At 46.3% G+C, this 24,708-nt stretch overlaps 10 protein-coding genes across 10 annotated transcripts; 8 read left to right on the forward strand and 2 right to left on the reverse strand.

Annotated features, from left to right (window-relative positions):
* Positions 1 to 397: 397 nt before the first annotated feature.
* Positions 398 to 2,182, forward strand: GLAREA_04279 (WD40 repeat-like protein; the record flags this gene model as incomplete). Its single annotated transcript, XM_008086656.1, has 1 exon — positions 398 to 2,182. The coding sequence occupies one exon, from the start codon at positions 398 to 400 to the stop codon at positions 2,180 to 2,182; it is 1,785 nt and encodes a 594-aa protein (XP_008084847.1).
* Positions 2,183 to 2,583: 401 nt separating this feature from the next.
* Positions 2,584 to 3,531, reverse strand: GLAREA_04280 (NAD(P)-binding Rossmann-fold containing protein; the record flags this gene model as incomplete). The annotated part of the gene is made up of 3 exons (XM_008086657.1): positions 2,584 to 2,966; positions 3,016 to 3,197; positions 3,248 to 3,531. 3 exons carry the CDS (start codon positions 3,529 to 3,531, stop codon positions 2,584 to 2,586), a joined length of 849 nt encoding a protein of 282 aa, XP_008084848.1.
* A 707-nt stretch (positions 3,532 to 4,238) lies between these two features.
* On the forward strand, positions 4,239 to 6,518 carry GLAREA_04281 (Zn2/Cys6 DNA-binding protein; the record flags this gene model as incomplete). The annotated part of the gene is made up of 6 exons (XM_008086658.1): positions 4,239 to 4,313; positions 4,368 to 4,444; positions 4,499 to 4,670; positions 4,729 to 5,267; positions 5,318 to 5,455; positions 5,501 to 6,518. The coding sequence occupies 6 exons, from the start codon at positions 4,239 to 4,241 to the stop codon at positions 6,516 to 6,518; spliced, it is 2,019 nt and encodes a 672-aa protein (XP_008084849.1).
* Positions 6,519 to 7,896: 1,378 nt separating this feature from the next.
* GLAREA_04282 (uncharacterized protein) lies at positions 7,897 to 9,399 on the forward strand (the record flags this gene model as incomplete). Its single annotated transcript, XM_008086659.1, has 1 exon — positions 7,897 to 9,399. The coding sequence occupies one exon, from the start codon at positions 7,897 to 7,899 to the stop codon at positions 9,397 to 9,399; it is 1,503 nt and encodes a 500-aa protein (XP_008084850.1).
* Positions 9,400 to 10,264: 865 nt separating this feature from the next.
* GLAREA_04283 (P-loop containing nucleoside triphosphate hydrolase) lies at positions 10,265 to 13,312 on the forward strand (the record flags this gene model as incomplete). Its single annotated transcript, XM_008086660.1, has 3 exons — positions 10,265 to 10,695; positions 10,745 to 11,953; positions 12,001 to 13,312. 3 exons carry the CDS (start codon positions 10,265 to 10,267, stop codon positions 13,310 to 13,312), a joined length of 2,952 nt encoding a protein of 983 aa, XP_008084851.1.
* Positions 13,313 to 13,539: 227 nt separating this feature from the next.
* Positions 13,540 to 14,331, reverse strand: GLAREA_04284 (uncharacterized protein; the record flags this gene model as incomplete). The annotated part of the gene is made up of 1 exon (XM_008086661.1): positions 13,540 to 14,331. One exon carries the CDS (start codon positions 14,329 to 14,331, stop codon positions 13,540 to 13,542), a length of 792 nt encoding a protein of 263 aa, XP_008084852.1.
* A 1,049-nt stretch (positions 14,332 to 15,380) lies between these two features.
* Positions 15,381 to 16,842, forward strand: GLAREA_04285 (S-adenosyl-L-methionine-dependent methyltransferase; the record flags this gene model as incomplete). The annotated part of the gene is made up of 5 exons (XM_008086662.1): positions 15,381 to 15,605; positions 15,666 to 15,947; positions 15,996 to 16,046; positions 16,097 to 16,623; positions 16,674 to 16,842. 5 exons carry the CDS (start codon positions 15,381 to 15,383, stop codon positions 16,840 to 16,842), a joined length of 1,254 nt encoding a protein of 417 aa, XP_008084853.1.
* Positions 16,843 to 17,841: 999 nt separating this feature from the next.
* On the forward strand, positions 17,842 to 18,525 carry GLAREA_04286 (peptidase M48 Ste24p; the record flags this gene model as incomplete). Its single annotated transcript, XM_008086663.1, has 3 exons — positions 17,842 to 17,890; positions 17,965 to 18,317; positions 18,373 to 18,525. 3 exons carry the CDS (start codon positions 17,842 to 17,844, stop codon positions 18,523 to 18,525), a joined length of 555 nt encoding a protein of 184 aa, XP_008084854.1.
* Positions 18,526 to 19,347: 822 nt separating this feature from the next.
* GLAREA_04287 (NAD(P)-binding Rossmann-fold containing protein) lies at positions 19,348 to 20,474 on the forward strand (the record flags this gene model as incomplete). Its single annotated transcript, XM_008086664.1, has 5 exons — positions 19,348 to 19,872; positions 19,930 to 20,056; positions 20,107 to 20,157; positions 20,209 to 20,286; positions 20,338 to 20,474. 5 exons carry the CDS (start codon positions 19,348 to 19,350, stop codon positions 20,472 to 20,474), a joined length of 918 nt encoding a protein of 305 aa, XP_008084855.1.
* Positions 20,475 to 20,760: 286 nt separating this feature from the next.
* GLAREA_04288 (Zn2/Cys6 DNA-binding protein) lies at positions 20,761 to 23,503 on the forward strand (the record flags this gene model as incomplete). The annotated part of the gene is made up of 2 exons (XM_008086665.1): positions 20,761 to 22,355; positions 23,005 to 23,503. The coding sequence occupies 2 exons, from the start codon at positions 20,761 to 20,763 to the stop codon at positions 23,501 to 23,503; spliced, it is 2,094 nt and encodes a 697-aa protein (XP_008084856.1).
* Positions 23,504 to 24,708: the final 1,205 nt, after the last annotated feature.

Consider the following 24,708-nt stretch of genomic DNA (forward strand, 5'->3'; position numbering starts at 1 on the left):
TGCTTCGCCGAACTCAATTTTCAAACTCATCCCACCCTTCTGTCCTCCCGAGAGCGCCATCGGAAAACAATTTGGTAAATCTACTAGAGAAATCTCTGTTTTCGGTCTTTCAGCTACGACTTGGGATGATTGCCTTTCTACAATCTATTTCTCAGACGCGAATGTAACGGCCATAGCTTCTTCAGATAAGTTCTTTGCGATTGGGCTCAGTACTGGCAAAGTGGGTATATACCACGATACGACATGCCAAGCAGTAAAGACTCTAGATAACAGGGAAGCAGTTCGATTTATAGAATTCTCCATGCGATCAAACATCTTGGCAACTTGTGGCAATAAACTACTCCAGATATGGTCACTTGACTCATGGCAACAAACATGGAGTTTTGATTTGCCTCAAATGTGTATGGCGGTCCTATTTGTCAAGAATGACCAAATGTTACTTGCCGCAATGAGGAACAACCAGCTTATCGAATACAATCTCGAAACTGGTGCACTTGGGAATCCGTTGGAATGGACTGTTGACGACGAAGGTAGGCCGGCCAAGACTTTTCGACGCCCAAGTCGCGTGGTCATGAGTGCAAGCCAATATCAGCTTGCTGGGATATATCGTGGGCAGGACATTTTGGTGTGGGATCTTAGTGGTGATTACGGCTACGAAACATACAATAGGGATACTGGATTGTCGACATCGAAAGACAGCAGACAGAACACTACCGTCTATGATATGGTCTTTAATCCAGCGCCAAACTCCACCCTCTTCGCGGTCGCCTACTTTGAAGGAGACATTGTGCTGTTTGACACTGCCGATGGGAGTCAAAAAGAGAGTGTTCAAGCCAATGCACAATCGCTGGCAGTTTCCCCTAATGGTAGAACACTCGCTAGCTTTGATGCTTCTGGGGTGGTTCAAGTCTTTGATTTTGAGACTTTGAACCCCATCTTTCGTATACAATCCAGAGACTGGGGAATCAAAGCCCTTTGCTTCAACGGCGATGGATCTCGGCTTCTGGTTGGTCGAGGTTCTCAATGCAAGATATGGAACCCAGCCGCGTTACGGCGAGAGGATGATGAGATTGAGAACAGCGATACTGTCTCCATTTCAACTGCCGCTCACGAGGTTCAATTTGATACTTTTGGCGATGAGGTACTGATCACCGCTATTTGTGAATATGCGAATGGGGCTGTCTTCTTGTGTGGTAAGGATGACGGATCCGTATCTTTGTATAGCGCAAAAGACGGAAAGAAACTCAAGTTTCTTTACGAAAACCCTGGAAATCCAATTCTGTCGCTCTTCGTCGACGCGAAAAGCCAAACAATCGGGAGCTCAGCTGCATCAGGCCGGATAGTGGCCTACCGATTGGCCCAGGTTGAGGATGACTGGCAATTGAGCGATGTCCAGTTTGACGCGAACCTGAAGTGCGCAATTGAGCAGGTACTGAGCAACGAAGGCCATACTCGCTTGCTGGTTTGTTCACAGAGCGGGGACGTGTTGTACGATATGGACCATGGTCGCAATACAATCGTGGCTACTAGGACGAGAGCTAGCGATGTTCCACATAGATGGGCAGCGTTACCAAACAAGCGGGATTTGATCTTGATAACCGATCATCATGCGCACATATTCACTTGGGACAAGCTACAATGCTTGACTGGAGCAACAGGCATACTCCTCGAAGGCAGTGACTCACTAGAAGCAACAAGCATCGTGTCTATATCACCTTGCTATAACGGCCTCACAATTGCAATAGCGTTCTCCCACTTCTACCAATCGCACACTAGTCGCGCTAGTGTATATCTCTACCCAACCTCCTCTTTCGAAACGTCAACGTCCTTCTCCTCACCCCTCACCGCGAAACTATTACCAAATTCTTACACCCTCTCTTCACAGGTCAAGTACCTCATCGGATCATACGCTAAATGCCTCGTATTCCTACATTCATCCGGATGGATCTGCTCCGCTGACCAGGAGAGCTTTGCTATAACACGCCATTTTATCGTCCCGACCGATTGGCTGAGCTCAAACCTGGAGTTGATGATTAGGGTTACGGAGACCGGCGATATACTGTTCGTGAGGGGTGATGAGGTGGCTGTTATAAAGAGGGGCTTGGATACTAGTGAGGCTGGGGTGCCTTCGAGGGTCGGGAGGCGACTGGTGGAGAAGCCTGGGAGGGGAGGTGGTTCGTGAATATGATATAGAAAGATTTGACTAGAATATCTCGTCTATCTCTCGTATGGCTTTCGTCGCTACGTGAGCGCTATCAAAGATAGCTAGATTATTGTTGTGGATTTTAAATATGAATCGGGCTTCGAGTTATCCAAATGTAGAATTTGAGTAAGTGCCCCAATCTAAGCGAGATCTTTTTCATTGGAATGTTTTCGGAGGCTGTTGGCGCTTCTTTGGGAGTTTGTAGCAGCAATCCAGAGAGATTTTTCTTGCTACCAGTTCGTTTTCTGGTGATGCTTTATTACGCATCAATCAAGGAGTAGTAGAATGTACAAATAGGTCATGGCACTGTATTGAATGTCTTCGTATTTCGAACACAAACAAAACAGTTTCATTACATCATTACTCAACGCCATGCCGTCCTAATCGAAATTCGTACTCGAAGACAAGCTTTCCCACTCCTCAAGCAACTTCAAGGTATCATTACATTTCTTGCGAATCGCGTCTACAGCATCTGGGCCCAGCGCCAACGTAGTAGGGAAATCTTTCCCGGCAGCTTCACCCTCTCCTTTGACCACGTCAATGATTCTCTGAACGCCCTTGGCGGGATCTCCAGGTTGTTGTTGGTGATATTGCTTGAATTGCTTGAAAAGCCCTTCCGTGAGCGGTTTGTAGTCGTCGATGTTGGTTTCGGCATAACGTGCGTTGTTCGAGTTCAGGAGTTCGGTGCGGAAGAAGCCGGGCTCGACGAGTAGGGTCCTGATTCCTAGGGATTGGGTTTCTGCTTGGAAAGTCTCTACACTTGCTATCCAAATGTTAGAACTGACATTTCGATCTGGGAGGGGAGGGTGAACTTCGTAGTGCAGCTTTCGAGCCGCAGTAAGAACTGAGTGCCGGCATTCCACCCCATGCTGCAATGGAGCCGAGGAAAACGAATGTCCCTGCTTTTCGGCTGCGGAAGTGCGGGAGACAGGCTCGAGCCACTCCCATGGTGCCGAAAACATGGGTTTGATATTGTTTCATAGTATTTTCATAACTATCCCAGCCGTCAGCAAGATATCTCACATATCATAGAAATATGCCAACCTTTCATCCTCAAAAATTCCAAAATGTGAATACCCAGCATTATTTACAACGACGTCTATCTGGCCATAAATTTCAATGGCTTTCTCAATAGTCTGGTTCAGTGCCGATTGGTCGGCTGAAAGATCTAATTCCAGTGTTGCGGCGCCTTGGGATGAGAAGTGTTTGATCTTGGAGGTATCGCGGGCTGTTGCGATGACTTTGTCGCCTCGTGCAAGGAGGTTCTTCACGAATTCGGCGCCGAATCCGGAGGTTGTGCCTGTGATTAACCATACACGAGATGCCATTTCGTTGGAGGTTATTTGTTTATGAGAAGAGGTTCGGCGAAATCGAGAATCTTGAAGTGTAGATGTTTAATGGGAGGGAAGTGGGTTGTGACTTTGGAAAGGCTGTAAGGAGAAACTCACTATTATATACATACTTTTCAAAACACAACTGACATTGATATTGAGCTAGAGTACCAATTCTTGCTGAATCATGGTTTCGGGCCAGCTGGGTCCCCGAGACGTGTGCAAGATTTCCTCGTCGTCGTTATCACGGCCTATAATAGCTCTCAGTAAGACTTGAATTAGGCTGCAAGCAGTTTCTTGGAGAGATTTTCTGACAAATTTTCAGACTTATTGGACTAATAGACAGAACATTTTCTGGCTTCCGATCTCTAGTCGAATAGCTAGGTTGTTCTACTTATCTGATGGCTTCGGCCGAACTTAGTATAAAATGGGGCTCTTGCTTAATCACGTCGGCCGATGTTCAGTGTCTAGCGGCGGCATATGAGAAACTCCCGATCTGCATTAGTCTTGTGCTAAGCCCGTTCGGTGTTACTGTAGAGTTCAGTAGTGAGGTGTGAGTTCACGTGATCATTATTTGCAAATCCGAATTTGTCCTTCGGACTCCTCGACTGAGTGACATCATCTTGGTAGGAAGTAACATCTCGAGTCGCAATAGCTAATTGGCAATTGCTTCTTGAATTGCATGCAGGAATAAGCCATACACCATGAACTCGCAGCATAACTCAAGCGGCCGGCGAGTGATTACGGCGTGCTCCGAATGCCATAGACGGAAGCAGAAGGTATGAAACCAAATGTTGTTTTCGCTATCAATTGGGCTCTCTGACACTCACTAGTGCGATCGACGCAGCCCTTGCAATAATTGTGTTGCTCGCAAGGTAGCTGGCAAATGTCTGTATAGAGAGGCAGCTAGGTGGGTTTTCCAACGAACGTTGACTTGTAATTTGATGAGTTTAATATCAAGCAGAATAGGTCGTGCTCCTCAACCGGTATCCAGTACACCAAGTTCAGACGGAGCCGATGAGCCTGCTCTCTCTAGTCGAGACGAGTTTCAAGAGAAAGGGGATACCTTAATTGGTCAACATGATCCCAATCAATTCTTAACATCGCAAAGAAACAATGACTTCCACAATCAATATGTACGTGATACAACAACGCTTCGTTGAAGAGAGGAGGGATCGGACTGACTTGAAGTAGTCATCGAGAGGTACTTCTAGGGCCGATCCGAACACAACAACGCGCAACCACCCTGTCTATGGGCTTCCATCACCACCAAGCCTACCTAACACAAATCACAGACATCTCCCTTCTACTACTGTTCTCCAAGAACTAGTAGACGTGTATTTCACCCGCTACAATCCGCAATTTAACTTTGTTGAAAGATGCTACTTTGATGATCTTTTTAAGTTGTGGCTAAATCACGGCGCAGGTTCGCTCTTGTATTTCAACGCTTTACAGCTTGAACAAGAGCTCGATGCATTCCCTGCTTTATTATTTCAGATACTAGGCCTGGTAATTCAGTTCCTGCCGCCTGATACAGAACTTCTATCAAGAATGACTAGGAGCGAGCGAGATTCTGCCCAACGCTATAGCGACATAAGCTCTGACTTAATGAAGATATATGAAGCCCGAAAGTTTTCCATAACAGCAGTACAGGCGTACTTACTTCGAGCTGTGTGGTTGAAAAATGTAGGCCGAGCAGTTGAAGCATGGCACTCTCTCGGTACTGCTGTTCGGTCAGTCCTACAGACATGCTTCGTCGTACCAAAACTAACCATTCGAGCAGGCACGCACAAGAACTGAGACTTCATGAGGGAAGAGATGTTCATCAAGATCCATCTCGGAAAGTGACTGAAACACTAAGTCTTTTCTGGTTAGAAGAGTACCGACGACGCCTTTGGGCCAATTTGTTCGTTTACGATGGGTATGCAGTTTCCAATAAGCTAAGAATAAGCTAATACGAGTCTAGACTAATGGCATTGATGCTTGGACGCCCGCGGACAATCAATACTGGGGATTGCGACTTCAGAAAACCTATGAACTGCGATATACCCACTGAACGTTCAGAAGGACTTCCACTAATGATACCGCTTGGATCTGATCCAAATGCGCCAAACACTGCGTCGCTGATCCTGCCTCTCTATGAACTTGTATTTCTCTTTCATGAGATGCGTACACAGAAGACCTCTACGCCACATCCAACTGATTACTCAATTATATCGGACCTTCATGATCGAGCTTCCCATATAATTCAAACAGCGCCTGCATTTCTACGACAGCATAGTCAGGATTTGTCGTGGGACCCGCTGTATCCTCATGTAACATATCAACGCGAGAATCTGTTATCCATGATCAATCTCTTCTTAATCACCCTACACCGACCTCACGTCGGAGTACACGCAGTGAGTCAGAAGGCAGCACTGCAAGCCTCGATCACTATCTTAGAATCCCAACAGAGGATATTTGATCTGACACCTAGACATCTGTATAGTTATGTGGGGTCGGCCTTCTGTACAATTGATGCAGCATTGTTGCTCTGTGTCATGAGTACCAATATGCGCTATCGAGATAGTCTGAAGCAACGAATTGAGCACCTGCTGGATCAGTCGACCGAGCGTCTGACGAAGATGCAAGTCGCTAGTGTAGCTGCAAAATCTGGACTTCAAGTACTACAAGACTGTTCCCGAAAACTGAAAAGCATAAACGGAACGGACAAGACTAATTCCGATTTTTTAGCGCCAGTCATTGCAGGATATACACCAGGATCTTCCGTCAACACGACATCTGGTATCGCACCCGACGAACTAGACTCGAGTTTCAATGTCCCCTTGGAACCAGACATTTCCACAATCGGATTACCGGACTTAAACATGGATTTCAACTATTTCGATACTGATTTCTGGCTGGGACATCTTGACCAGATACCCTTGCCTGTTCCAAGCTTACTTGAACACGAGGTTGCGTGGGACGCAATGGATTTCGAATGAATGCAACAGAAAGACATTTATCTGCTTGTAATGGTGACCGAAAGGGGACTTTCGTCAAGAAGAAACCGCGCCCGGTTCTCCGGACTTTGAAGTCGAGGATAGGATACCGGGCTAGATACTATCAGTCCTTACGACCGGTTTACATACGCTTCAAGCCAGCACCGTCCTCTCGATGATTTCAGGCACCTTGACGCTAGCGACAGTCAGCTGGTTCAGCTCACACAGATCCAAATTCTTGATGCAGCTATTGCAGATTTAGCTGGGACAATGGGGTGATTGTAAGAGACTCCAAAGGACTGCAGTCGCTGATTTGAGTCGTTGCTCAATGTCCTGATTCTAACTGTCCTTGCCATCAGATGACTTAGACTTTACAGGTCAAAAATCCTTGCACCACATGCCCTAACCACTTGGGAGTGTATTATCCTACGAACAATATATGATCAAGTAAGCAATCACGTAACTTGTCTGACTTTTACATTTCCATTCCTGACGATCAGAGGTCGTTGTCTGTTATTATGTCATGAAAAGGACGCTTCTCCGTGTGTTTCAATGGTCAAGAACACTCCCATATTAAACGATGTCAATCGATGAAAATACATAATATTAAGCACTTGGCGCGAAACCAGTAGGGGGGGCCTGATTCATGAGATCATTTCTCTACTGATTCGAGGAGTGGGAATATCACGTGATAAGCCGGCGAAGTAGTGTTTGAATTTCAACCCCTCTAAGTAACTCCTACAATATGTCGTTTTGGGGGAACTTTCCATTGGAACTTTTAGAATTTACTCGCTTGAACTAGGTTACTTTAGGTGGGCTATTGTAGTCATGGCAGGTCACGCTTTTTTCGACGTTCAGCACAGACGCGAAGAGGATCAACGACATTAACAGAATGTCAACAAACGCGAGCATTTCAATTTCCATTAATCCTCGACACCGCATTCGTACAGTATGTGGAAATCTGCATCCGTTTGACCAGCGATTCTCTTGTGGCTCCTGATCTCATTTTCGGATGTGTACAACTCCTGTTGATTGCTGACCGTCGCGGCAGAGCCTTTGCCAGTCCTTTCGGGTTAGTGCTATTCAACTACCAGGAGACTTCGCATAAGGGTTACTACCCCACATATTTCTGGATTCTGTGGATTCCAGCAACCTTTCTGATCGGAGACGCAAGCTGAGAACAGTGGAGTGGAATCCGACAGGTGTCTATGCGCGCCAAAGTGTAAGCCCTCAACTTGAAGTCCCAGTCTCAGACATTCAAAGACCTCATCACAGCCCACAAAGCTTGACTCTCGGGGCGAATCAATAGGCGAGCCGTGGAGTCTCGATGTAGAAGTACCTCATTCGTTTAAGTAATACTCCTGGCTGACAGTTTTCAAGCATGGCATCGAACGATACCTCATCATTGATGTTGAGAGGATGGACTTTTGTTGCTGTTTCCGTTGCTGTTGTATCTGTCATAGACCGATTGGCTATAAAAAGTGATGGTACGTCAAGAAGCCAGAACGACAATCGGGAAATACTGGGCCCGTGGATTTCAAAGCAGGCTTGGGGATTCTTTGGAGCACCCTCTGTTCTCTATGGGCCGCCGGTAACAGCAAAACTCTCGGCTGGCTATAAGGGTCAAAATGAGGTCTATCTAGCACGTATACCACATGGCCTTACAGGATCTTCTGGGTGGTCTACTTTAATGAACGTCATCCGCCCTGAACCATTTTTATTTCTGGAAAATGGCAGTGCCACTTCAGATAGCCTAAGCATCAAGGCAAAGGCTGGAATTTCGTGGGATGCAATGGCCGATACTCCACTTGGGCCACTGACCTACCACGAGGGAAAATACTGTGTTAAGATCTCACGAGCAACTCTGATGTCTCTCTTCACCCTAACAAACGCACGACCAATTTTCAGTTACTCATCTGCGGCTGGCTATCGCTCTGCATATCCATCGTATGGTGGTCAGTGGAGTATTTCGTGGCCGATAGGAAGACCATGTATAGTTTCACTCGCCCCACACGATAGCCATACCGCGGAAACCGACGTTTACCCTCCTGTCTTTCCTGTACGATTAGACAAGTGCGTTGAAATGCTAGCTGGAATTATCTCTGCGCCAGATGGATGGAAGCTTGCATTTCCGGGGCGAGTCAAGGAGAAAGGTTCATGGCGGCTTTGTGAAATCAAAAAGGGGTTTCCCGGAGCTCACGGCAGTCGTCATCTTTATAATATGATGGGTGGAAAAGTCTTTGAGGTAGACCTACTTGTTCTACAAAAGTTGCATGCCGACTTCAAAGAACCGTTGCGCAAGATACAGGTTCGAACAGTTTCTTCGCCAACGGAAACTTCAGACATCCATATTTTTGAGCACGAAGACAACCTCCTTGCCCACGCCCTTGATTGCCTTCCGTGGACGTCCTTGTCGTGGTCGATGCATCGTGGTATGCGAGACATACTTGTAGCTTACGGAAAATCTGTCATGGACCAATATCGTACGGCTTTTGCGGCATTTCTACAACAAAACGTAGTCAATGTGGAAACGACTTTGATGCGAAAAGGCTGGAACAAGGAATTCATTCATTCCTCCATGGGTGATATGGCTCAATCATCAGTCTTGTCTGGTGGAGGTAACAGCGGAGACCTTGTTCGCATTGTCGTAGGCATCGTTGATGCGATTCTAGAGATGTCGGGGCCAGGAACGGATACTGTCAACAAGGATGAAACTAAATTCTGGCGCAAAGCAGTTTTGAACAAAAAGCAAAATGAGTTGCTGAAATGGGATCTCTCAAACCAGGAATTTGTTGGGCTAGCGAAATTCTTTGTGCTGGAGTGGTCACAAGAGCTCGATTACCAGCTTTACCACGAGTTGCCTGTTGACCTGTATCTAGCATGATGACAGCATCTACTGCTACTACTAGTAGTTTGATCATCATTTTTTGCAACGGGATCTCTTATATTTCAGCTTCCCTTGATGTCGATCACATTATGAAAAGACAACAACCTTTGGCAGTTATTCTCATTGTACGAACGTGCATTACAAGACGAGGCTGCATTTTCGTGAATAGAGTAATGAATGACAGCACATCAACCAAATCTCGTGAGTGCCAATTATTGTTTCGGCCCCCATTCTTAGGAACAACGGATCCAAAGCGGAGATGGCTTCCGCATTACGCTTAGAGCAGCAAAGAGGCACAGTCACCTCGTTAAATCTCATTGGCAGATTTCTCACTCCCCCCATTCGACTCGTTGCACAACAGGCATCAATCAATTTATCCACCTTTTTGGGCTGAGTGAGTGTTGTTTCTGGACTCTAAAGCTGCTAGGATACTGCATCAACTTGCAGCCCCGGCGCGTGTTCTTGCACAACATACTCCGCATCAACCTCATTACGCTCTGTTCGACTCTATTTTCCTCCTTTGACCACCTCTTACAGAACTTAGGCGCCTAATAATGGCAGAAGCTTTTGCACTTATTGCTATCATTTCTAGCACTTTACAGCTGGTGGACTTTAGCTGCAACGCCTTGGCTCGCGTGAGAGAATGTCGAGAGAACGTCAATAATTTGCCCAAATCCTTCTGGAGCCTCCAAAATGTAGGTCCGTTCCTGGACGAACCTATATAATGTTTTTTAATTTAGAGTAGCAACTTCCCCTGGTAGCTCATGCCTTACAAATAACATGTCGCCAGATCGAGTCGGAAGAATTGGATCAGGCTACATGCCAAGCTTTGCTACCGGTGATGAATGATTGTCAATCATCAATGTCGAGCTTGAATGATATCTTAATCAGAAGAGCACCAGCCGAGAATGATAAGGAATGGAAACGTAGTTTCAAAGCTGTTGCTAGCCTCTTTTATGACAAAGAAATCGCTACCATCTCAGCATCGCTGTCGCAGTCATTGGCAGCCATCAATCAATACCAAGGCGCCTATACAGCAGCAACAACAGGAACAATTCTTAGAAAGCTAACAGCAGCAGTGGCGGCTGTCCCAGAAAAGAATGTCACAGAAAAGAACACGTCGTCGACGCATTTTGTGGTTCCCATTGTTTGGTCAGATGAGTTTACAGGAAGAAAAGAAATTTTAAAGAAAATTGAGTTATTGATGGAAAACGACGAGCAGCATCGTAGAATCGCAATGATCGGTCTCGGTGGGGTTGGGAAAACACGCGTGATGCTTCAATATGCCTATCGGTAAGTTCGGTGTCAGATTTCGCTGGACTTGGTAGCTAAGCGCGATTAGGTTCAAGGATACAACGACTTCAGTACTCTGGATTCATGCCAGTAGTATCTCAAGAGTCAACAAAGCATGCTTGGAGATCGCGAAGGCAGTTAAGTTTTCAAGATGGGATGATCCGAAATCCGACAAACTCGAGTTAGTGAGAGAATGGCTGGAAAGTCCTGAGTCCGGCAAGTGGTTACTATTCCTTGACAATGCAGACGACTTCGATCTTTTATTTGGAGCGGGTCGCTTGGCAAAGTTTCTACCTCGATCGAATCACGGCGCAATCTTGATGACCACTCGAGACGCTAGAGTAGGTATGGAATTCGCCAAACAAAAATGCATTACTCTTGGTGCCTTAACAAATGACGAATCCACAGAGCTGCTGCGCTCCCGACTTGGTGATTCTGAGGAAAGTCTAGAACATCTGCAAAATTTGGGAGAAGAACTTTGTGGAATCCCACTAGCACTAGTTCAAGCATCGTCATTTATCAAGCAAAACTATCTTACAATCCCGGATTACCTCGAGCTCTACCGCGCGAGCGACTTGGACAAAATTGAGCTATTGAGTGAAGATTTTGACGACGAGATCCGGGATTCAGAAAGCCGAAATCCAGTAGCGACGACATGGAGTGTATCGTTCGACTACATCCGCAAACGCGATCCTTTGGCCGCTGAGATGTTGTCAATAATGAGTACACTCGACTCGCAGGCGATACCCGAGTCCTTGTTAAACTTTGGAAGCAACAAGATAAAGTTTCAAAAGGCTTTGGTGACGTTGCAAGCATTTGCGTTGGTGTCCGCAAGATCAGATGGGTTTTCCTGGGAAGGTCGCAAGGAAAGACTCTTTGATTTGCATCGATTGGTGCGGCTTGCAATGAGAAGTTGGTTGAATCACCACGAGGAACTTGAAAGTCACACGGCAAAAGCACTGTCGATAATGGCACAACGCTTCACTGACGGCGACTGGGAAACTCGAGGGAAGTGGTCATCATATTTGCCTCACGCAGCCGTTCTCTTGGCCTCGGAACATTTTGAGGCGCTAGATGATAGCTATAACGACCCAGTGTCTCATGATAATGAATCAGGAACTCTCAACCACAGACCCGAGGGTATAGTGTGCCAAATCTGCGCAGCCAGTTTGCTTACCATACTGGCTACATGCCATTATACAATTGGAAAACCTAGCCTGAGCTTGAACGAGGCCGAAAAAGCGTATCGAATTAGAAGGTGTGTATTCATCTACTTCTTGCTTATTACCGATACTGATCGTCTAGGAATCTACTCGGGGAAAACCACGTCGACACATTAGCAGTGCTCGACCTCATCGCAAAGCCCGCAAAAGATTTATATCTCTTCGACCGAGCCGTCGAGGTTTGTCAACTTGCCATCAAAGGCAAGACGGACACTTTAGGACCTGACCATCCTTCAACGCTGAGAAGTTACGCTTACTTGGGTATAACGTATCGACCAATGGGACGCCTCCATGAAGCAAAGAAGTACGGAACGCACGCTCTGGAACATCGCCGAAAACACTTGGGCAAAGACCATCCGGATACTCTGATATCCATGGGCTACGTCGCAACTGTCACACGTGCGTTAGGAGACTACCCAGCCGCAATCAAAATTGAAACGGAAAAATTCGATGCCTGGACTAAACTTCAGGGCCCCTCGCATCCAGTGCGGTTGGAAGCCATGGCAGAACTGGCATGGGCACATGCATGTCAAGGAAACTACAATCAAGCCGCGCAGTTAATGTCACATTCGGTAAACGCGCAGCTCGAACTACACGGCTCAAAGCATTTCTTCACCATGTGGTCCATGGCGAACATGGCGGTCATCTTGGGAATGCAAGGCAAGTACGCGGAAGCGGAAGAGCTATGCGAGCGCGTTCTGGAGCTCAGAACGAAATACATGGGAGTGTCTCATCCGTTTCGTTATGTGTCGAAGTTGTACCTGGCTTGGCTGTACAACGAAACAGGGCGATACCAAGAGGCTGAGGCCATTGAACGTGAGGTCTTGGTCTTTCAGCAAGGCTTCTATGGAGGGAAAGGGAATCACGATGTCTTACTGACAGAGTCACAACTTGCTTCTACGTTGACGTACTTGGGAAATCACGAAGAGGCGAATAAGATCAAGAGTGATGTTTTGGAGATACGGATGAAGTCTACAGGAGCTAGACACCCGGTTACCCTGAGGTGTAAGTCTACTCTGGGATTGACGTGTATGCATCTGGGAGAATTTGCCACATCAGAGTCGCTTTTGGTCGATGCTTGGGAGAACCAGAAGGAAGTGCTGGGGGAAGGGCACCCGGAGACTATTACTACGGTGCATCGAATCGCTGGACTGCGTGAAAGACAGGGGAGGCATGAGGAAGCACAGAAATTATGTGAAATCGTAGTGGAAGCTAGTGTGCGTGCTTTAGGTGAAATGCATCCTAGAACAAGAGCACGCGTGGCGGATCTGGGAAGATTCGACGAGTTTTTGAAACATGAAAACGTCTTTGATGATAAGTTTCAAGTGGAGGGTCCTGACCCGACGGAAGCTGTAAACAGATTACTGGCAGTAGTAGGCATTAGTGATTCCTGAATACAAACTAATGTACAGCAAGGTTTACATGCGTGACATCTATGATGTTGATTATCATGAACGCCCGCCTTTCGACGCTCTCCTCCTTGCCAAAGCACATCATTTGTAATGAAGAGAACATAAACTTGAGGTGAGCATAGCAACATGCGTTCTGGTAAAGCCTTTGACGTGCTGGTGTAAACGCGCAACTTCCTGCGGTATATAAGATTAGTAGAAGCACCGGCAAATCAAGGTCTCCTCCTATTCCCAGCGGGCCTCCGCTTAGCCCTCTTAACCTTCCTCATAGCCAACTTCCACGCCGTCCTCGTCAAGACCGCAAAATCACTCTCGTCCTCCCCTTCTCCTTCATCTTCCACACCTCCACCAATCCCCGCAATTACAGCAGCAGCAGCAGAAGTCGCGAGGCCCACTCCCGCAGTCAACCCCGAAAACGGATTCACCACTGCATCGTCAGCTGACCCAACCCTCAATCTCACAAGATATGAAAACTCACGAGCTCCCAATCCACCACTCTTAATTTTCCACGCTTCCCACGCTAACTTTGGTAATAATCTGGGCTTGAAAAACACAGCACCACCCGCGACTACATATCCCGCGACTTTCGCCTCCTGAGGATGCGTTTGTACCCATGCGAGCACGTCTTGGGAAACTCGTAACCAGTCCACATTTGCGGCTCGCTGTGTCGATGCGAGGATGAAATCTGAGACGTGAGAGGGGAGGTTTTGTTCATTTAGCTTTTGGAGACCGTATGTGGCTGCCAGAGTTGCGGTTTGCGTTATGAGATGCGAGGTTGAGGTTAAGAGATTTGAGAGGTCTGGTGGAGAGTTGAGATTTGATGATGAGTCTGTGAGGTCTATTATTTCACCATTTCTGAAAGGCCTGTGGAGGGGCGCGGATGCGAAGTCGAAGTCGTGGATATATGAGCCGGGGATTGGAGGGTGGTTGTTTGCGGGTTGTGAGTCTGGAAGTGGGTTGCGTGAGCGCGGAGCGCGACGGGGGCGTTGGCGTGGTGAGGGCATTGTGAGGATGTGCTTTTGTTATCAGTTGTGAAGTATGGATGGGATCATTTGAGGGTATGAAGATTCAAATGAGCTGAGGTTGATAGTTATTACCACTTGGTATTGAGGTTTGATAGAATTCATGAGGGTTGTCGTCTGGGATGCTCCACTTTAATTGCTAGCGTGTCGTTCACGGTTCGATCAACAGCCCGGGCGTCGTGAAGTGGCGAAACAAGATTAACCGTCACAAGAATCCTTATTCCTCATCAACTTTCGTATATATTTGCGGTGCAACGGAACTTTCATATTTGAATGTCATCAAGGTGATAGTTGTCGACCTCGTCGCGACCTAGCTGCGATAAACTTTGCAGATGACGTTGTCACGAGATTCCACTTCTCCGGTCTTGAAGACCAGAATGAATCGTTATTTTTACCTTCTCAACATTATTTTTCGATACTATTCATTTGGAACTCCATACTTGATACGTCCAGTAAAACCTTATTGGCCAAAATCGTTTTTCTCCAAAATCGTTCTTCTCGGAATATCGACTCTGCCACTTGGCTTTCTTTCGAAAAATATCTCATTCCTGATACTAAATCATATGATCCATCTAAGACCCTTTCTCTTAGCTCACTAAATCTACAGAATGATACGTCTAAAACTCGATTACACATGTCGAAAGTCACCATACGAGACCTATTTATTCAACATACAGTGCCCACGGGACGTTGACATTGATTATAAAATGTGGTTGCGGACACACCAGACGAGCATTGAAAAAACTTTAATTTTTCGTTATCTCGCAATGCAGCGTCACACCCCTGTAGCTGTTTTTCAGGAAGGCAAGCTTTTGGCAAAATTCACTGTTGGTTGTTGGATATGCAGGGTGACGGTATGTGTTGGAAATCATCGGGTACGGACGCACTTCAACATTTTCGCTCTGACACCAAGACTATATTCTTCTGAGAATATTGGGGCGGACATATCTATAGTTCCATTGCCCTCCTTGAGAATCACAGGACTACGAAGACCGAAGCTAGAGTTGGGTGGAAGTAACAACCTTGCCAACATGACGAGAATCCAGGAACTAGCTAGTATTATATCTACCAACACGGATAGAATCGATGCGCATCTAACCTCCCGAGGGCTACCTACGCCGTCCTTTGATGCGGATGCCCCAGAATCACTGGACCTTCCCAGCGATCTTCAAGCTGCTCGAGTTCTCGTCATCGAAGCTTCCACGGAGCTAAAGGAACTTCTCCAAGGCCCTAAGGAGCTTCTTATGAGCAACTCGGTACTAAAAGCTCTCCCAATTCATTTGCCATGTAATTTGGCTGACAATGGACTTCTGTAGTCTAGCCAATTCGTCAGTCTTCGCGCAATTTATCATTACAAAATGGCAGAAACCTTTCCCGTTGGAAGCGAAGCCACTTTCGTGCAAATTTCAGAGGCGTGTGGGCTCAATGAACCCGATGTACGAAGAATCCTTCGACATGCAATGGCCCATCGTATATTTCGTGAAGTTCGTAAGGGTGTCGTTGTTCACACAGCAGCCTCAAGACTGCTTGCCGAAAGTCGTCAGTTAAAATCATGGACAGGTGTCAATGTCGAAGAGATGTGGCCTGCTGCTGTGCAGGTAAATATATTCGCATCTGGTATTCAGATCATGGCTAATTGGACATAGACGGTTCCGGCTATGATCAAATGGCCTAATTCGCAAGAGGCTACTCATACCGTGAGTATCATACCCGTTTCGCGCGAAATTTAATTGACAACTTCACGCAGGGTTTCTCTATCGCCAACGATACCCAAGATTCTATATTTGTCACTCTCGGCAAAGATCCGAAGCGAGCAGCTAGATTTGGTGAAGGAATGTCAGCCTTCAATACCAGCGGAGGCTACGAACTAGATCATCTCGTGAACCACAAAATTTGGTCAACCTTGGGTTACGGACTGGTAGTAGACCTCGGAGGATCCCATGGTGACGCCATGATTGCGCTTGCCATGAAATATCCATCATTGAAATTTGTTGTTCAGGATCTTCCGCGCACAATTGAGTCTCGCCCAACAACACCTCCAAATGTGGCTGATCGAGTGGAATTCCTTGCCCATGACTTTTTCGAAGAACAACCGATCAAACATGCTGATTTGTATTTTTTCCGTTGGATCTTTCATGACTGGTCTGACGAATATTGCGTGCGTATACTTCGCAACTTGATCCCGGCATTGAAACACAAATCAAGGATGATCATCAACGACGCATGTTTGCCCGAGCCAAACACCCTCAGTAACGGTGCTGAAAGACAAATCAGGTATGTTGCTTACATACATCTTGAATGGAGTCTACATCTGACTGTTATAGGTCCATGGATCTGGCCATGTTGCAAATCCAAAATTCGCGAGAACGAGAGCTGCAAGATTGGGAAACCCTTTTTGTTAAAGCTGACCCGAGATTTAAGTTCCTAGGGGTTACACAACCCAAGGGTTCGAAACTCGCCATCATTGAAGCGATCTGGGAGCCGGTCGTCTAGATCTGATCACGGTCCGTGGTGGGATAATATATGTTGTCGGTAAACACACTCGCTCACAGAATTTCCACTGCTAAGTACGATCTATATGAATATTGGTTAATTTTAGTTGTCCTTTGACGGAGCAACAAGATTTTTCTTATTCGCAAAGGATGTAATTCCCATAACGCCCGTGAGCCGGTTTTGCTTTAAAATTACACCCTCATGCTGTACTCATGCGGTAGGTATGCATGACTCCAAAACCTGCAGAAGTGGTGAGAGATCACGTGTTTTACCTGTAGAATCTGACCAATTGGATTCGAATCACAGCAGCTATATCACTCAGGAAACCAATTATTGAAGTCTTAAATTCTACCACACAGGGGATAGATTTTGGCTTTCAGCCAGGAACGCCACGTTTAGCGAGTGATCAAGGGGGAAGTTTTGCTCGGACCGGTAGTCCCGACTCCGCAAGGGATAACATACCCCGCTTTTTCCAACACCAACTGTTGTTCTTCTTGAGCTACATTCTGCTCTGTATTCTTGCTCAACTGCAAATTCCTGGATGGATGATTAGGGATAGGGCAATGTCAAATCTCCTGCTGCCTCAACTCGGTTTGTGTCGTGGCACTTGCATAAATCGCCGGTGGCTCGATACACGCAAACTACAACGAGCTCTCGGCGACTATCGACGGCATCAAAACGCACAACATGGAATGACTGCTTCGTGGTGACAGCATCTTCACCAACGTCAACTAAATCAGCAGTCGGATATGCACGACGCAAGTTAAAATGCACTCATTATAGTACTCAAGGTCCGCCGATAAGTATAGTGCAATGGGCAGAGAGACACCAGGCGCTCCTTAGAATGAATGAGTGAGTGGTTCGTCTTTGGCACTTAATCGCCTGTTGAAAGTCGCTAGGAAAATTCCTGGATATGCGAAAGAGCTATCTGGAGCAGAGGTACGGTCTGGGCCTGAGGTCAGGAAGCTCAACCGTGTCCTTACTGCCATCCATCCCATCATGCCCTTCTCCCAACAAAGTCTTTGGCGATTTGTTGTCATTCGCAGTAGTAAGTGGATCGAGCTGTTGACCGAGAATCACCACAAGTGGTTGAATGCTACATGTCTGATATGTTGTTCGCAGATACATACCAGGCTTGTCATAGGGATTACGGCGCGGGTTGCAGTATGGTCTGGCTAACTACTGCATACATTAATCAGTGCAGTAGGGATGATATGTTAGCTTTTATCTTGTGCCATGAAATATCTCATGGCATTTGCGCTCACGGAAAGGAGAAGACCAAACTCAGACTCTCTAAAGCTCCTGCTCAAGAGCAGGAGGAGCTGTCGTGGAAGCTCGAGTACGAGGCAGACGAAGTTGGAATGCGACTATGTGCAAGAGCGGGATATAATCCATATGCTGCGCTATTATTCTTCAAATTGCGTTTACATCACAAGAAGACATCGCTCCCAATCGGGCAAAACCCTCATCCATCTGTAAGATCGATGTATACGCTTCTAGTAAACAGTGGCGGTTCTAACAATTCTCAAGCCTGCTCAACCGGTCGCCAAATTACAAAGTGGGGTTCAAGAAGCAATAAAGGAATATGAAGAATCAAACAAACAAAATACCTCGATAGCAGACTGGCAGAAGACGAAATGGGAAAGCTATTGGAATCCTTTTCATAACTATGACCTGCCGTAGCCATTCGATAAAGATGCTCCGTCGTAAAGTGTGGCTTTGCAGCTTATCTTACTATGTCGGGTTTTGAATGGCGTCATGGCCGGGCGTAGGTTTTGTTATGCAACTGGGTCATTTAATTGTTGGAACTTGGAGTGATCATATCTCTGCAGATGGAGCTACGCAACGGTATGAATATGGAGTTTCTTTCGTCTCCAATCCTTTAACTTCAATCTCTACCGATTGAATAGAAGCTCTGACTAACTTAGAGTTGAAGCGGGATCAGTTTTCTTCTCGAAGAACGCAACCTCAATGCCACAAGTTACCAGTACACGAATTACCTCCCATGTAAGTAAGAGACACGACGGTGACGGAAATGATCCAACGAGAGTTTACATGAATATTCTGCCGACGTTCGGTTGCTTTGTCAGACATAAGAACTAGGTAGCCGGCAATGTGCGGTTGGATTTGAAAGAAAACCCAAATCTGGACTAGCTTAGCCGCAGCTACAACGTTTGATTATTGGACACAACAAAGTGGGCAGACCAGGCTCTTGAGTTGCTGGATTTATCTATCTGTACGTTGTGAACCTATGGTTCAGCTTTAACAATGCAGCTTATTGAACGTTGTCTTTACGTACCCGAAATATCAAAAGACTTCCCTGAATGCTTTGATGAGTAAGTTTTCAACCGCACTGCGGCTAATTTGTCGTCAAATATTTTGAAGATACCAGTATATAGTTTCATCAAGATCCGTGGAGTATAATCACATCCCCATCATCCTTCTATGAAATTATCTGTCCATATATTTACTCCTTCTCATCAAGAATTTTTTTTATCAATAATCATGTCGAACTTCACCAAAGACTCCACAGCAACCGAAGTGGCTGCAACTCTTGCAACCCATATTGCCGGAAAGGTCATTCTCATCACAGGATGTAGTCCTAATGGCCTCGGCGCAACCGCTGCAATGGCCATCGCGCCTCACAACCCCGCTTTAATCATACTGGCAGGACGAAATCGATCGCTCATCGAAGAAACCGAAAAGACACTTTTGGAAAAGGTACCAACCCTCAAAACTCGAACACTGATTTTTGATCTCGGAAGTCTCAAGTCAGTGCGCGACGCAGCGGCAGAAGTCAATAACTACCCAGAGAAGATTGATGTTCTCATCAATAACGCTGCTATCATGGCATCTCCGTTTTCGAAAACGGTTGATGGCTTTGAGAGCCAGTTGGGGGTCAATCACCTCGGGCCGTTTCTTTTTACCATGCTTGTCGTTGATAAGTTGAACCGTGGTGGGAGAGTTATCAACATCAGTAGTGCTGGTTATGCATTTGGCGGAGTTCGCTTTGACGATCCAAATTTTGAAGTGAAGAAAACCCTATGCCATTGCACTTTTGTATTTTCCGGCTGACAAGTGTGACAGGCGGGAGAGTACGACAAGTGGCAATCGTATGCGCAATCGAAAACGGCCAACATTCTGTTTTCATCTGCTTTGGCGAAGCGGTACCGCTCGAAAGAAATTCTGTCGTTCTCACTTCACGTTGGAGGTGGTATGTCTAGAATGATCTGATCTAATTCACTTTGGCTAATTTGTGTCTAGGTATCATGACTAACTTGGGGAAGTATTTGACGCCGGAAGATCTTGCTATGTGTAAGTTCACTTTGATAAGCATATTAAAGTATCATAGCACTGACAAAATAGTGTCTTTCGTAACCATTATTACCCACGAGCAAGGCGCTGCATCATATATCGCGGCTGCGTTTGATCCTGAACTCGAGGGTAGGATAGCTTCGATATAACTTGTGGCATTTGAGACTAACGCTTCAACAGGGAACAATGGAGCATATTTGGAGTATTGCAAGCCAATTCCAACATTGCCGGAGTCTCCATGGACGCGCGGAGAAGAGAATGAAGACAAGTTGTGGAATTTAAGCGAGAAAATGGTCGGTGAGAAGTTTGGTGTGTAGAAAGGCTGCTTATAATAATTGTCTGAGTTCTTTCGATAATTTCAATTCAAATAAACCCGCCATTACTTCTCCACTGTCACGGAGTCTCAAAGGATCTGAAAAAGTACAATCCATGAAGCTTCGTGCATTCTGCGGTTCCCATTGGTCAGTATTCATCTATCTAGGCAGCAATTTGTGGAGCCAAGCTGACATCTCTCATAATCATCATCCCGCCACTCTTCACAGCCAATTCTTCTTTTCTTAAACGCCCAGTCAGGAAGAGGACTACATTATAACTTTTCCAGTCATGTCTGGATCGCGTACCAAAAGCGGCTGCTATACCTGTCGAATTCGAAAGAAGAAATGTGATGAAGAGAAACCATGCTGTTTGAACTGTCGGTCAAGAGAGATTCATTGCGATGGTTACGGCGAGAAGCCACAGTGGATGCATGGAATGGGAAGCTGGAAAGAGATTATGGATTCCAAGAACGCTAAATTAATTCGCGAAAGTGCGGAAGCGACGTATAAATCGAGACGGCGTGGCCGAAATATGAAAATAAAGAAGGCGATGTTGGTCATGGAGTCTTCTAACAGCCAAGAGGTCCAATATGGCACAGCATCCGGCTTTGAATTACCAGAAAATGAGAAGCAAATGAATCCGAATACTGAAGCGAGTTCGACGAGCGATCTACCGCATTACTCATTTGAACCCTCAAATCTCTGTACACAAGATGATCATGGGATAGAAGGTTGTGCACTCGAACTATGGGACCCCGGTTTCATGGATGGATTGTGGTGGGACAGCAGTTTGGTTTCGACCTACCCATCTCTCGGCTCAAGTCTTGGACTGTTGATCACTTTCCTTGACGTTATTTTCCCTCTTCAATACGGGTTCTATGGGGTTTCAGGAACGAGGGACAAGACCTGGTTACTTCGCTTCATGAACGAGACTAAGCCGCTACATCAAGCTACGCTAAGCCTGGCTATCACTTTTGGAACCGGCAAAGGAAATGCTCGCAGGTGTGGAGTCACGAGTATCATCAGCGACGCCACAAGGCTACAGACGAAAGCAATAAATGGCTTACGGAGGAATGTTGAAGAGCTGTCTACCAACGAGTCTGAGAGTGAATTTCTGAGAAGGAAGGGAATTCAAACTCTTGCAACCATGATCCAACTTTTGAGCCTCGAAATATTCTCTCTTGTGGAGGGTCAGTGGGAGATGCACCTCCAGGCAGCTCGCACTGTGTTTGGTATTTTCCATAAACAGTGGATTACTCTTCTAATCAACGACCCAAAAAGCTGTTTGACCACCGAATATACAAACGATCTGGAATTAGAGGTCTTTCCAAGAGATGACCGCCAGATGCTCAATTTCTTCGTCACTTCTTTTGTATGGATAGACATCATCGCCAACGCGACTTTTGGCACCCCGAATCAGAAGCCGCGACAAGTCAATTACATTCCACTTCTGCAGAATAATCAGCTCAAGCTCCATGAAATGATGGGTTGTCAAACCTGGGTTATGCTGGCAATTGCCGAAATCACCGCGCTCAAATCGTGGAAAGAATCCCAAATGACGGCTGGCACGTTGAGTGTTGTGCAGTTGGTTGAGCATGCGGCAAAATTTGACAAGAAAATTAAAATCGGAATCGACGATATCAAAAGAAAGCCCAGTCAAAAGCGGGAGAGCTTGGAAGCAGATAGTGAACTGGTCACTCTGTGCTTCGCTTACAGTGCTCTGGTATACCTCCACACCATAGTATCGGGAACATCGCCACTTGCACCTGAAATCCAAGAAAACACTAAGCGCTGTCTAGAACTGTTGGGAAGCATGCCAACGCGGCTTCTCATTCGTGTTTGTTTGCCATTCACTATTGCGGGCTGCATGGCAACCGAAGATCAGTACGATCGCTTTCGAGTGCCAGTGGATCGTGCTTCATTGGACAGACATGAACTGGGAAATATTTGGAAAGGCTTGGAAGTTATGGAGAAGTGCTGGTTGTTTCGTCAGACTGAGCCTGGGATGTGGTCTTGGAGATCGGCATTGAAAAGAATGGGGGTCAGAATTTTGTTGATATGAATGATCTTAGCGAACACAATCATTATCAGGTCTTTCTACGCCTTGTATGCATGCCTCGTAATCTGCGCCTGCGTTCGGTACATGCACGAGGGAGGCCCTCCGTGTCCCCTGATCCTCGGATTGGTCTTCGCTTAATCTTTTGTCGCCCGGCTCATGTAGAGGCGAGACGATTCGCAGCCTCACTCAACGAGCCGTCTTTTCTGGGCATATTACTGGTGAATAAAGCTGAAAGAGGCCCTCCCAGGTTACAAGGTAGATCGAGAGGCCCACCATCGCGCAAGTGCATAAAAGTGGTACATTGTCGCTTCATCCAGAAGAACATCATCCAACCTACACAACTTCTATCTGAGGTCCTTAAAAAGGAGTAAGCTATTCAATCAATTCTTGAAAAACAAGCAAGTGTATGGACTGACTTTTGTAGCTTCTTTTTTATTAACAGCTGCCTTGAGCGGGGGACTACTCCGCTCGCAGGCCCATTTTTGGAGAATGTCACAATGATCAAGTTCAATCAAATGATCCAGATCCGTGCCTCTTCCCACACGCTTGTTATGATGATTTTTGCTGCCCGGGACCAGCAAGATTTGAAAACGAGCTGCCTGAGAGAGGACCAGATACTGGGTCGGATGAGCGTCTCGACCATTGGGGAGGGGAGTCTCAGGTTCCCTGGATGGAACCTGGAGAGGAGGAAGAAATGTTCAGCTGGGCTGAGCTGCCAAGTATCTCCGGACTGAAAGTGCCAGAAGATGATTTCCTCCAAATTTCATCGGATTCGCCGGAAAGCAATGCGTATACCATGTCGAGCTCACACGCCTGCGTACCAAGTCAAACCCCGTCAGATGAGCCTTCGCAGCAATTGAAAGAGCGCCCTGCTATTACGAATGGACAAAACTCGGTGTCTCTTCAGAACTTCTGGACTTGTGATGCTGCCGGCTGTCTTCGCTCATTTCCACAACGGTATATGCTTAAGTAAGTGCTATGCCCAACTCAAAAGAACACGAGCTGACCTCTCTAGTCGACATAAAAAGTGTCACCGCAAACCGTACTTATGTCTGCATCCCGCATGTGCTTCGAAACCCGCCGCATTCTCGACCAGGAAAGATTTGACTCGACATGAATCACGACATAACCCTGCAAGGTTCTTTTGCGATTACCCGATGTGCAAATTTTCAAAAGACGGTAGGGGGAATGGTTTCACGCGGAAAGATAATTTGAAGAGGCATAAGCAGAGGAATCAACACTTCCTCTGACACCAGAGGAGTCAAACAAGCTGGCGAGCACCCATGAGGACTTGGAAGGATAACTCTTTTACGAGAGATATGGCAAGAAATATGTGAGTAAATTAAAGTGAAATTCGCACCCTTCTCTAACACAGATCGTAGGTTTTATCTCGGCTCTCAATTTGGCATTGCTAGAGAACAGATAGTTCTCTCATGGAACGTTAAAAGTACGGAACTTAGGAACCATGGGACGCTTATAACAAGGTGTCGGATACCAACGATAACTGGTTGACAAAAAAAGTTCACCGGGTTTCTTTTCTCTTAGTTCTTTCGTAGGGCGAGACACAAGCTGTTGCGGGTCTTTTACCCGCTCCGAATCCGAGTGCTTCGGCAGTCATCAGTGATCCGTCCTTGGCAGGTGTCCCGGCCTGACCAAAAATAATACGTTGGTTGTTAGGGCAAAGAGCCCACGACTTTTTTCAATTTTGGCTATATATGTTTGCTTTTTATGATATTCTGGGCCGCTTTAGCGGCTCTCTGTCCCGCAACTCTTTTTCCTTTGCCTATTGTATGTCTGGGCCGCAACTGCGGCTCTCTGTTGCTTCATTTCACTTTCTCGCATCGAGCTTCGTGGTTTTGGGAATAATGGTAATGATTGTGAGAAGGGTGCTAATGACGAGTAAAATACGGGTTTGCCCACGTCTCGGTCGCAGGATAAACCGTCGAAAGTCTCATGAATTAAAATATCTGTAATTGTGTGTATGCATCAGCTTGTTGAGGATTGGACTGAATTTCCGCTGCAGCCTCTTTTCGTTCGGTTATCCCTAAATTTGTGCGACACTAATAAAAATATTTCATAAGACTAACACACTTGGCTTGAACGCTTACATTAGGAAAGCATATACATCACGTAAAGATAAGTAAAATCAGTCAACTGTAAGACTGCGGTGAATTAGCC

This window comes from Glarea lozoyensis (assembly GCF_000409485.1).
Source record: "Glarea lozoyensis ATCC 20868 chromosome Unknown GLAREA5, whole genome shotgun sequence".
Taxonomy (NCBI): Eukaryota; Fungi; Ascomycota; class Leotiomycetes; order Helotiales; family Helotiaceae; genus Glarea; species Glarea lozoyensis.